General features: G+C 35.4%; 1 protein-coding gene across 1 annotated transcript; it reads left to right on the plus strand.

Annotated features, from left to right (window-relative positions):
* Positions 1–1,640: 1,640 nt before the first annotated feature.
* On the plus strand, positions 1,641–8,931 carry LOC141380155 (uncharacterized). Its single transcript, XM_073937162.1, has 6 exons — positions 1,641–2,094; positions 4,119–4,445; positions 4,539–4,811; positions 4,895–5,026; positions 6,364–6,434; positions 6,743–8,931. Exons 1-6 carry the CDS (start codon positions 2,040–2,042, stop codon positions 6,791–6,793), a joined length of 909 nt encoding a protein of 302 aa, XP_073793263.1. The 5' UTR covers positions 1,641–2,039; the 3' UTR covers positions 6,794–8,931.
* Positions 8,932–13,904: the final 4,973 nt, after the last annotated feature.

The following is a 13,904-nucleotide window of genomic DNA, read 5'->3' on the forward strand; positions in this document are numbered from 1 at the left end:
TTTTATGTATTATGTATTATTACTAATTATTTAGCTATACAATTAGCATATTTTGTGCATAATATAATTTGATAATTTTAGTTAATAGTTGCATTAAAAAAACACATGCTTTATTTTTTTTTCACTAGATTGTGACCCTTGGGGTGAGACTGCAATAGTGTCAGATGCAGCAGATTGATTTTATGGCACCAAGTTAAACTTTTTGTTAAACTCACGTACATTAAAAATAAATACACGCTACAACTGAAGATGGAGGATGATCTCTTGAGAAATAGTATCTGGATGCAGCCCTTTTGAAGCAAGCTGAGATTGCACCACAATGTCAGACACAATGCAGGCAAATGGAGTGACGTTACTGTTAGGGGGAGGGTTAAGTGAGCCCTTCAAAAAGCATCCCGATCCCTCTCCTCTTGAGTGGTGTTTTCCAAAATTAAATAAAAAAAATAAAATAAAGACTTGGACCTATTGGTGTTTGTGCGCCGTTTCATGCAAGGTTTGTATATATATATTTATAACCACCTCAGAGCATATACGGGGTTACGAGTCACTGGCATTGGTATTTTGGGGGTCAAAGGCTGAAAAGTTTCAGAACCAGGCCCGGATTGGCTAATCGGGAGGACAGGGAGAATTCCCGTTGGGCCGGTCCGTTTTTTGGCCGTGAGGGCCGGTGTCCCTAGCTCCAGAATCTGTTGCTCTCAGCAGTCACACTTTTTAAATATAATTTATTTATGTACTTGACCACAGCCTTCTCATTTATGCAGGTTAATGATGATATAACTAGATAAGTCACCATTCAACGTACAGTTGTTGTGGTACAGTGGTTAGCACGTTAGGTTAAGGTGCGGCCAACCAGGGTTTGGTCCTCGTCTATGAAGATTTTTTTTTTTTTCATTTTTATTGTTAAGACATATAATACTGTAAGGGTTGTTGAACATTTGAAGTTCTAAAACAGCTGTTTTCTCAAAAAAAAAAAAGACGTGATAGTGTAATTAGAAACTGAATTGGAAATGACCTTATTTTAAGATAGTCAGTGGTGAACTGAGGTGGGCCGGTCTAAGGCTTGAAACTCCAGGGCTGAAAAAGAGTCCCACTCCGGCCCTGTTCAGAATCATTGGTTTATATAATAGTATCTGACTGCAGACTGAAGCTGCGGTCACACTAGAGTTTGTGCAAGCGAAATTTTGATGTACAGTGCTGTGAAAAGGGGCGGGATTAAACAAGATGATTAGACATTTAAAAAAGCGAGAGATTGGTTCATATTTAACATTTCTGTCCAGAGAGGTCATGTTTTGATCTTCGAGTGGTCTCATGCAATTATGTAATTAACCAAGCTTGAACTTTCCAATGCAGCAAACTGTGAAACTTGTTGCACGAGGTTGTGTTTCCAGTCTGACGCATTTGCGTGCGTATGAATGGAAGTCTATGGGGAGAAAAGTGCAGTGTAATCGCAGCTTTACCCAGGAAATTAAGCTATAGTTCAACTTGCAGAGTGTATTTTCTGTCATGAGTTTGGTTAATGATTTGACACTTTGTATTATTCATATTAAGCTGAAATAGTTTCACTTAAATGTTTTACTCAACCAAATGTATACCACTAGGAATAAAAACTGTAAGTGCTTAAATTCTAATTCACAGAAGAAACCATTGGAAAGTGATGTTTCACTTTTTTGTCAGATTTAAATGTCTGATAATAGCACAACAGGAAACCTCCAGACTAAACACACACGCTTTTTGATCACCTCATACCGTGTTTCTGAATAAAATTAAACCACATCAACTTTCTGTTTCACTTACATGTTGAGTTGCTAAAATCACACCCAAGTGTGATGGATGACAAATTTTTTCTTTGTCTTTTTCCATATGCCACATTTGCAAATTTAAAAGCATAGCATTTTGTTTTAAAAGCTTTACTACACCCTAACATTTTGTGATTTGTTTAATATAATGTTCAGAGTGTCTGATTTTCCATCATGTGGGAGGATACGAACACCAGATGAAAAAGGCTTCAGCGGAAAATCAGATCAGACACCGAGTGCTTGATGGAAATGATTCACATGCATGTTTTGTTCCAGTTGATCTGGTGGCTACTAGTTGGTAAGTTATCAAAGATTTTATTCAGCTTAATTTCTTCAGTTTCAAAACATTACGTTTTAATATTCAGATTAATATGCTTCTTATTTTATTTTTTCATCAAATTAGTTATGGTGAGATTTTTTTAAAGTCATGTCTCATTTCAGCAAGCATGTTTTAGGATCTCACATATAAAAATCTGAAACTACTGTTGGGGATGTTTTCATCCACTCAGGGGTGATTTTAAGTTTTAATTTGGCCACAACATGTTCTGTGTTTCAGCTAGCAGAATGATTTTTGTTGACAAATCTTACTTTGACACATATTTTGAGAAAATGCTTAGAATTGTTTTTGTTTTTTTATTAATTAACAATACACTCAAATTGACTAACCATTTGTTGTGTTAGGAAAGAAAACTTCCACTAAACTAAACTGCTGTACAAATACATCAGATAAATATGATCAAAACTACTAAATTGCTTAGAAAATTACAGAATTTTAACTATTTAATTGCAAAATTCATAAATGATGTCACTGATTAGGGTGAAAAAACACAAAATTATGTATTTTCATTAATAAAAAAAGTAATTGCGGACTGGACTTTATATGAAAGTCTTGGACATGTGAAACATCATTGCCTTAGATGCATTGTTTTATGTTAGTCTTCATTTTTGACTCCCTAATTTACTCTTGGTGGTTGACTTGCCCCATTACCTTGCTTTATAACCACATTTTTTTTATTACAAACCCATGACACCATAATCATGCATTTTTGATTGTTGGTGGATTTCCCTGTTGGGAAGAAGAAAAATGTTTTAATATTTACTGTTGATCATCAGCGGGCACCATTGAACCTTAAAAAAAAAAGCTTAGTTTCTTGATTTTATATGGAGTGTAACAGCAAATTAAAGTGTTTGAGAGTGTCAGAGTGACCTTTACGCTCTTACCTTGATGTGTCTGAGAAAATATAAACATGCATCTCAGCTCTCAGAACTACATGGAGTAAATAAAAACAAAGACTGTGCATGTTTGCAAGATCAAATGTGGATATAATGGAAGTCAATGGGGAAAAAAACAGCCACCAACAGTAAATTAGGGAGAACAAATGAAAATATAACAATGCATCAAAGCCAATGTTGTTATTTATCATGCACATGTCCAAGACTGAAAAGAGGAAGTAAAAAATCCAGTCCACAATTACTTTTTATATTGAAAATACGTCATTTTGGGTGTTTTTTCCCACCAAATCAGTGACATAATTTGTGAATTTGGCAATTAAAGAGTTACAATTCTCTTTTAGTTTAGTAGTTTTGATCAGGACGGAGGTTGATTAACAGATTTAATGAATAAATAAAAACAAATATTTATCTGATGCATTTTTACAGCAGTTTAATTTAGTGGGTAGTAAATTTGAACATCGCATAAGGGTTAATTGTCTAGCAGATACATTGAAATCAGCAAAAGAGCAAAACAATGTTGTGGCTGTGACAAATACATTAATTTCACATCCAATTCACACTTTTAAAGGCTGCCAGTGCACAACTACGGAACCCCGGAAGGGACGTAGTGGGGGAGAAAAAAATGGGTGGGTGAAAAAAAAATAATGGGTGGAAGAAAAAAAATGGGTGGGAGGAAAATATATATTTCTAAGTTTTTTTGCGTTCTCTCGCAAAGTTTTGCGTTCCCTCGCAAAGATGTTTTGCGTTCCCTCGCAAAACTGTTTCTCCACAAACACTTCCTGTTCACTGCACTCACGTAAACCCTCCCGTTTTTGCCGAAATTCTCCCGTATTTTACCATTCTATCCCACTTTCTTTACATTACATTTGGCTTGTTAAAATTACCTTCATCATCACATGGATCAGAATTAACCTTGAACATTATTTAGCTGTAATTAAAATGGAATGTAGCAATAGGTTTTTAGACTGCACATATTATTACACATTTAAAGATGAAATATTTTTCTACACTTATTTGTTAATCGCTTTCTTGCTTTCATGTTTGTGTGTGGAATCTTAATCTGAGACTAAACCGGTTTCTTTTCTCCAGGTGCATTTGCTAAGAATGTGTCTGTGTCTGTGTCAGTGACCGAAGGAGATAATGTTACTCTAATCTCTGGTGTAACTGAAATACATAATGACGACATACTGTGGAAATTCGTACCCGAAAACTTTCTAATAGCTAAAACTAGCATGGATAAGCAAAACTTCTCCACATTTGATGGTCCTGATGGGAGATTCAGAGACAGACTGAAGCTGGACCGACAAACTGGATCTCTGACCATCACAAACATCAGATCTGAACATGCTGGAGATTATGAACTAGACATAAGTGAAAAAAAACTGATATCAAAAACATTCAAGGTTTCTGTTTATGGTGAGTAAAGATCTTTAGTCCTGTCCTTCACAAATTCCTCAACAGTTTACACTCATTAAACACATTCAATCTTTATTCTCTGACCTTCTCCAGCTCGTCTGCCTGTTCCTGTCCTCATCTTCAACTCTTCTCAGTGTTCTTCATCCCAGTATAATTGTTCAGTGTTGTGTTCAGTGGTGAATGTGAGTGCTGTGAGTCTCTCCTGGTACAAAGGAAACAGTGTATTGTCCAGCATCAGTGTGTCTGATCTCAGCATCAGTCTCTCTCTACCTCTGGAGGTGGAATATCAGGATAGCAACACCTACAGCTGTATGATCAACAACACCATCAGCAACCAGACCACACATCTGGACATCAACACACTCTGTAAGAAGTGTGAAGGTAGCAGTGATTATACTGATTTCATAGCTGTTTTTGATGTATACTGACATATTCTCTTCTATCTTAAGCAAACTCACAGTCTCACTCTCAACAAGACGTGCATGTACAAGTTCTGACCTCCGCTGCTGGATGTCTGTTGATTGTGTGTGTAATTGGGATCCTCTGGATTCACAGAAAATGTCGAAAAAACAATAAAGAAGGCAAGTGTTCAATCTATAGCATGTTAAGAAAAAAAAAATGGTTGGAAAAATACACTGTAAAACCCAAAATGTTAAGGTCACTCAAACAATTTTAGGAAACCAATTGCAACAAACCATTTAAGTCCCCACAGTGATCTTGTATTATTACAAACCATTTGAGTTAAAAATAAACTAATCTATATGAGTACTGTGAACTTACTCCATTTAAGTTAAAGTAATGAGGTCATTGCCTTCAACACTCTTTTCAAAACTCTTTTTCAAGCTTTTCAAGTGAGTAGAATTAACTTTCAATCAATTTTAAGTTAACTACACTCATTTCATTTGATTAAGTTGACTGTTGGGTTTTAGAGTCTATAGATTCAGTTCATATTACAATATAACAGTCATAGATATGCGATGTGGTTCTCTCTGCTGGGTTATTTTAATCCAATGCTATGTCAAATATGGAAAACCAAATGTTGAGTAAAAAATGTTTAAACCCTGCAGTTGGATTTGTCCATATTTGGTTTAAATAACAACCAATAATTTTGTAGAGCAGTGTTTCTCAACCAGGTTCCTGGAGGACCACCAACACTGCATGTTTTGGATGTCTCCTTTGTCTGTCACACTTTACAGGTGTCTGCTAATGAGCAGATGATCTGAATCAGTGTTTGGTTATGGAGACATGGAAAACATAAGGCTGGTTGTCATCCAGGAACGTGGTGAGAAACATTGCTGTGGAGTATCACAACAGCTGTGATTTGCTTGATATAAAGCCATATCACATACAAATGTTTTATAGCATTTATACAAATGTTTGAGGGCGTTAGTTTACTTCATGACACACTTTAAAAAAGATAGCTTGTTTTAACAATGTTGAGTTAAATACAACCCATTTTTTTCTTTTTTTAACTTAAATTTAAATAAGAATTTTAACCCAAATGTTGAGTTTTTCTGCATTTGCAGATTATGATTGATATAAGAGAGCACTTAAAGAGACAGTTAACCCAAAAATTTAAATTCTTTCATTTTATTCTCAATTTATTTGTTGCAAATCAATTTTATTTTGAACACAAAACACAAAAAGCTGAAAGCCTGTAGCCATTGACTTTCATAGTAGGAAATACAAATACCATGGAAGTCAATGGCTACAAGTTTTTACCTTTCTTCAAACTATAGTATCTTCTTTTGTGTTCAGCTGAAGAAATAAAACAGGTTTGAAATAAATCAAGGATGATCAAATAACTGAATTTTCCATTTTGATTGTACAATCTCTTTGAACCAGATGCTGTGGTATCATAATTACATCTTCATTTTTAATGCTTATGTTCATTGTTTAATTTTTGATGACGCAACAGATCCAACTCACTGTAATGAAGATATAATTTACACTGAGCCAAGATTCTACAAACGAAGAACACACAAACTGGTAAGATCCTTTTATTTCTTGTGTGTTGTGTTTGTGTGTGTCCACTGATCAAAATTTCTTCTGCTGTTATTACAAAGTTTCAAATCTGAAATCGTGTAACGTTAATACTGATGTTGATCAGTTCACGTCCATTCCTATAGTTTTCTTTTTAAAAACATTGTTTTGAAATATGTTTTTTTTATTATTATTATCTTATTTACTTTTTGGAAAATGAATGTAATTGCAAATGTTGCTTATACTGCATAATTAGCATAATTGTTTACAATATTTTCCTGCTATTTGGTGCTTACTTTGTTTTTTCCTCCCAGAGAGCTACAGAAGATAATAATGTGGAGTATTCTTCTATTCACATAAGATGATGAAAATATTCCTGAGTACAACATCCTTTCACCAGGAGCCTCCAGTCTGTGAAATTTAGTTTTATTTAATTGTCATATTCATGAAAACTGTATACGATTATGTTGTCAGTGCAGTCCTATCATTACATTGGCTTGTTTAACGTTAGGGGTGGAATAACATGTGGATGTTGTTATTGCAGAATAAAGCCAGACAGACTTATTAGCAGCCCGATCCAAAGTGGTACACTGTTGTATCCGCTTGCTAAGTCATGACGTATTGGTAACGTATGGAATACTGTTTACGGGTCCAAGCCGCTACTCACTGAATTGAGAAAATATTCGTTTATGATCACTTTTTAGTCATATCGCACATTAATGTAAATTTTATATAAAATCTTAGTGTACTCATCATCCTCGGGCTTGCTGCATCACAAATACCAAAATTGTAACAATTTATTTATATTAATTTATATTAACAGTATATTTAATTATTTATTTTCGAAAGTATTACATCGTTTTGTAAACGTTTATAATTACCATTTGATAAGTCTCCCCATAGTTTGATAGACCGCTTGAACCCGGAAGACGCTTCGCATCATGTAACACTTCACAAGCAGGTAAGACTGAAGGGGTTTATTCTGTGAAAACAACCAGTCTGGATCTACTTTATCCCACTTATTACACAGCTACTCGCCACCAACCAAAAACCACACAAAAGTATTCTTCTGTACTGTAATAGTCTCTTAGTTCTTGAATTAAACACAAATCTGAACATAACGAACCTTGCCTGAGTGGAAGCTAAACTAAAGAAACTGAGCATTTTTCAGTCACAAGATGGCGGCATACAGTCAAAAACACACAGCTGACAGAAACGAAACCATTTTAATGAAGCACTGACCTACGCATTCAGTAACAAAATGGCGCCAAACAGTCAAAAACACAAAGCTGACAGCACCAAAACCATTTAAATGAAAAAACTGACCTATTCATTTACGAGATGGCGCCAAACAGTCAAAAACACAAAGCTGCCAGTACCAAAACCATTTCAATGTAAAACTGACCTATTCATTTACAAGATGGCGCTTAAACAGTCAAAAACCGTGGTGTGTCGGAAAAGCAGATACATGTAAATGTGGATGTTAGAATATTGGTTGTCGACCAACATATTTGTTGGAGCCTATTTTGTTTGCACTTAATAACCAATGCTATATTATATGATGCATTTCGGTTTTAAATGTTTTGGATTGTTTGCATTTGTGAACTTACATTATTCATATGTGTTGTGATAAATATTCTGTACGTTTGTCATTGAAAATATGTACTATGTTAAAATTATCTAGCTCTTAATCACGTCCGTTCAGTTTGTCGGCAGTGCGTTCTTTGGAACAGCGTTTTCTTTAACGGATTCATGATAGCCTATTTGAATATTGAGCTCATACTTTAATTTATTTTTTGTTAATGTATTTCTGAGTGAATATTAAAATATGTCATCTGGCTAAAAACAACAACAACAAAAAAAGTACATATATTTCTTTATTGGACACAGGGCGACTAAAACCGAAAACAAGATGCACACTCAAAATATTTACTTGCTATGTTTTCATCCAAAGATGCAAATTAAATTTATGAGCAAAACTGGAACATCAAATAAAAGACGTGCGAATAAAGCACCGTTTCCATCCAATGAGTCAAAGAAAACAAAATCGTCACCTCCCGATTAACTGGCAATAAATATCAAAAGTAAATAGAGAATTTGCTGCGGTAGGAGAAGCTGCGTGAATCATTCCTTAGTTAATAAATGACTTGCACCTCAGAAGACAATGCCGACACTCAATGTACGCGTGGTGGTGTTTGAAGGCGTAAGATGTTGAGCACAATGCTAATGACAACGCTAATGACAATTCTGGAGGTAATTAATAATAATAATAACACTAATAATGAAACAGTTTAGACGTTTTAGAGTGACCAAAACAACATTTTAGATATTTTACAATGTTCTCAGCTAGCTGGTTTGTCCATTCACACACATTTTTATCATCATATGATCTCTTATAACAAAATTACATGACCTTTGTTGATGTGCATACTGGAATTTGACTGGTAAAATTGATTCTAGTTTAAGTGCATATTTTTTTATCGAATAAAAATATATCCTACTCAATTATGAGCTTATGCTTTCATTCGTATTTTATAAATTAATGCAAATCTTGCTGTTTCCATCAACCGTTTTTTTATGCGAATATCTAAAATGCACATAAAAGTAGGTGGATGGAAACATATGTTATTTAGCGGTTGTTGTTTAGAAATAAAAAACATAGTAACGTTGTGACTGACCAGATCAGAATAAAGTATACCAGACAGCAGTGTAATAAAAATTGCTTATACTCAGAGTTACCTCTATCTTATCATATTTACATCAGCTTTACAAGATTGCCTAAGCCAGTACATATAAAATCGCACCTATTAGATGCCTGCTTCCTAGCAGCCCAGATTCAGACTCAAAGTGAAACCTTCTAGGGTGGGCTTTACATCTGCTGAGTACGGAAAGATCTATTAGTGTCTGAACATTTTGCGGTTAATGTTGAGCATTTGAGCGCATCTTGGAGGTGTGACTGTGTGTTAGGAGTTTTATTTTTTGTTTTTTTTTCCATTACTGGTAAAGTGAAACTCACACTTCAGTGACTCCATCAGCAAAAATGTTTAGGGTTAAGGTCAATACATCCCCTAAAACCAAAATGTGATATTACAGATAAATAAAATGTCCAAATGTAATGTATTTTTTCTGTGAATTATATATAATCAGTTTGCGTGCTAGCTTTAATTATTTATTTTTCAGTTTTTTTTTATTTTTTTTACTGTTTATCAAAAGAAAAGTGAAATACTGATGGTCGTATAAAAAAAAAAAAAAAAAAATATATATATATATATATATATATATATATATATATATATATATATATATATATATATATATATATAAACTATATTAGCCAAAGAGTTAGATTGTATGTTGGGAACTAATGATTAATAGTTACATAAATGCCCCAAAATATCTTCAGATTAGACAATTTTAGGTACAGTATAGCCATTGTAATGTAGTTTCAAGAGTTTACACTTAGATATTGCTTGATAATAATAACAGGTTTGGCATGCTGTCCCAGGAGAGAACCCTGAGCTTGGAGATTACTGAGCCCAGGGCACCTGCTTAGTCAATAAGCATGTAATGCCTAGTTCAGACTGCGTGATTTTAACCCCGATTTTGGCTCGCCGACAGGTTTTGAGAAATCGCCGACAAATGCCTGAAATCACAGGCAAATCGGTGCTCGTGCACATGAGTGACAATCACACAGTATGAACGATCAAAGACGCGATCTGAGAGAATCGCCAGTGAGTGGCCGATGCCTGTGAGATATTTGGCGTGCTGAATATCTGGAGTTGTCGGCGATTCAAACTATGCCGTGTGAATTGAGTTTTGACTGAAAATAACATCGGCTATCGCCTACAGCCAATGAGAGAGCAGCATTCACTAGTGTGTGCGTGTGTGTATACCTGCTGCAGGCAGCGGGAGGCTGGGGAAGTTAAAAGCGCTCTTTTTCGGTTTATTTGGACCCACGAAATGGAGGAAAAACTAGTGGAGGTTTGACAGGACTCAGGAGCAACTGTGTTTGTTTGACATTTAATACAGAAAGAAATTAGTTTATTATCAACGTTGAGGAGAAATGGTTAATTCCCTTTAAACCCAGGTGAGCAAACATGTACATGTTCTACCCCATTAAAGGCTTCTTTCTCATTATGTAGTTAATAACAAAAGATATACTACGTGTTTTTGGCTGTGAGACGTAGTTTGGACGAAGTTGTCGGCGATTCTCCCTATAGTAAAGTCATACAATGTGAATCTCCATGTCGCCGATCCATCTTGCAGTGTAAACAAAGCAGCGACGAAACGCAAGCCCAGATAGTCATGCAGTGTGAAAACATCTGTGACACGACTACTTTGAAAATCATGCAGTCTGAACTCGGCATAAGGGGGTACGAGATCAGGTATTTCTTGAGAGCTCCCCTTGGTAAAGGAGAAAAGGAGGAGATGGGGTGGATGGGCGGATTCTTCAAAAAATAAGAAAACGAAACTGCGGCCACAATGGACTTTTCTTCCGATAGACTGCCATTCATACGCACATGAAGGCATCAGACCGGAAACGCAAGCTTGTGCGACAAGTTTTGCAATTTGCTGCATTGCAAAGTTCAAGCTTGGTGAATTCTGACCTGTGAAATGGCATCACTCGACTGCGTGAGACCAATCGAGGATCAAAACATGACCTCTCTGGACAGAAATTTTAAATATGGACCAATCACTCTGTTTTTTAAATGTCTAATCATCTATATTAATCACGTCCCTTTTCACAGTGCCGTACCAAACTCTAGTTTGACTGCAGCTTAATCCTAGGTGGGCTATTTGTAGTGAGTTTGGAATGATCTGATTGGCTTATGCCTCATTTCCACTGACTGGTACAGTATGGTACGGTTCGGGTCGGTACAGGTCACCTTTATCAGGCAAGCTCCACCTTTTGGTACCCTTTCTCGCGTTTGGTACCCTTTCGAAAGGGTGCCGAAAAAGTGGTACGGTACGGTTTGGCTCGGTATGCTTTTTGACAGTGGAAACGGCCATAAAAGCGTACCAAACCGAACCGTACCGTACCACTCAGTGGAAACGGGCCATTAGATTACAAATGAGGGACCAGCCGCAATCAATCATATCACATGCTCCTCTGAAAATTAGTTTTTGAAACTTAAAAATAAGAGACTTTTGCTTTGGCTGAAAAATAAACCACACCACAGCACATTTAATATTTTTTATTTATTCAAACAGATAACCCATTCACACATGTTTACTTTTAAAAGAAATCCAGTACAGAAATATATTTTGATAGCAGAAAGTAAAGTGCAAACTTAACAAAATCTGACAAGTGGCTTCTAGTGTTCACAACAAGATCACGACTCTACAAAAGACAAACCCTTTTATACAGTAGTTTCTTTGAGACATTGAGACATTTTTAAATGCAAGAGAGGAATGAAGGCGTAATCCAGTGCTTTGTTTAATCAGGATTAATAAATAAAAAATAGAAAAGAAACAAAAGGGCAGATTTGTGATCAGTCTTAAACAACTTGAAAATGAACACAACACAGATAGAAAAACTAATGAAAGATAACTTAAATGTTTAAGATTAATAACAAAAAATAATAATTCAAATCCCTGACTGATACCTGCTATTCAGTACTAATTTCTTCAACAAGTACATGGTAAATGAGTTAAAAATTTATACAAATTACATTATTAAAGTTATATTTCAACTACTTTTATATGATCATTTACTCCTGAAATCATATGTTTTTAGGTCATAAGTTAATCATGTTCTAACTTAATTTGATAAGTTACGCAAGCTGTTTTAAGTCAGTTTGACATAATATAAGTTCAATGGACTCATAAGGTTAATTTGATTCAGCTTAAAAATTTAAAGCAATCAGGATTTTTACAGTTTAGTTACTATCTCTGAAAAGCAATATAAAATGCAATTCCTTAAATCTCAACCTTAGTTATATTTGACTTTGCTGATTAATTCTGTTTGTATATATATTAGATCTTTAAGCCACAATTGCACACATTTAACCAACTTGACAACCTTAACTCAGTTATTTCGAGTTAGTATTAAAACAAGCATTTTTACACATATATTTGCTCGGAAATTAATTAAGTGTAAATTTGAACTCAAACAAGTTACAAACTCCAGCTTTAAGCAGTAATATGCACTATATCGCACACATTTAAAATGTAACGCTCTTCACTATCAACAAAGTTCATACTAGTTTGAACCTGCTCTTCTGTATCAGGACATAACAATAACAAATACTATTTTGCTCTTGGCAGGCCTTAGAACGTCACAACGTCACATGACCTCTCACACCGTGTGATTATTTATTGCACAAAAATAAAGGTGAGATAAAAAAGCCATCTATGATTCAGATCCTGTACATGTACTTTCGATTACATTAGCTTTAGTTATACAGCAGATGCTTAAAACTGACGAGGCATTCAGTGATTCAACACGAAGAGGCAATACACACAAAAAGTGCAAGATATGAAGAATAACTGTGCTCAGAGAATTGGGTGCTAGAGTAAAGGGAGTTTTTTAAAGAGAGACAGAGAAGACTGTTTCTACAAGTAGTCTCTCAAGCCCACTCACTTCATAAATGCAGTGTTTTTATATGTGTGTGTGAGTGTCTGTTTATTGTAAAATATACGTGTATTCCTACAATCAACACACACACACACACACACACACACACACACACACACACACACACACAAAACCCCCACTGTGCATTTAAGTAAAAACACACACAAAAAGACATTGCACTTATGAATTAAAAAGCAAGCAAACAAACAAACAAACAAACAAACAAAAAACACGGTACATTGATGAATTCTGAAGTAAATACATTACTTACAGCAGTAATGATAAAAATCCTGATTTTCTAGATGAGCTTCTCAAGATCATTCTGGAGACGTTCTGGAGTTTCTGTATTGCAGTCAGGATGAGCTCTGCACTATTGAACAGCTTGATGTTTTAAGTTTTCCTCTTTTTTAGCCGTTGTGTTGTAGATTTGCTGCTGTGTTTAGGACCATGGTCCTGTTCTGGACCCGATTTTGGCTCATCTTTAGCTGTTGGACGAGTATGTTCACACATCTAAACTCTAGACTGATCACACTTCTGCTGATCATCAGTTCGGGCGTTTGATTAACACTGCCTGACTCATTTCTGTTCACGCTTGATCAGTGGTGTCAAAACTCGGTGCCGGAGGGCTGATGTCCTGCTGAGTTTAGCTCCAACTTGCTTCAACACACCTGCCAAAATGTTTCTAGTATACAAGAGCTTGATTATCCGGTCACAGACATGCTCACTGAATACACACCTAATAGATCACTCTGAACTTGAGGATCATATAAACTAGAAATTCCAAGAGTTCAGTCAAAGCAGGGTAAATGGCTTGGGGCATGTAATTCGAGCTGTAAAGCTCAACTTTGAGTTTAGGTGAAAATTTTTGTCTGTTGGAGACATTCAATAGATTGATGGGT

This window comes from Danio rerio, chromosome 22, assembly GCF_049306965.1.
Source record: "Danio rerio strain Tuebingen ecotype United States chromosome 22, GRCz12tu, whole genome shotgun sequence".
Lineage (NCBI taxonomy): Eukaryota > Metazoa > Chordata > Actinopteri > Cypriniformes > Danionidae > Danio > Danio rerio.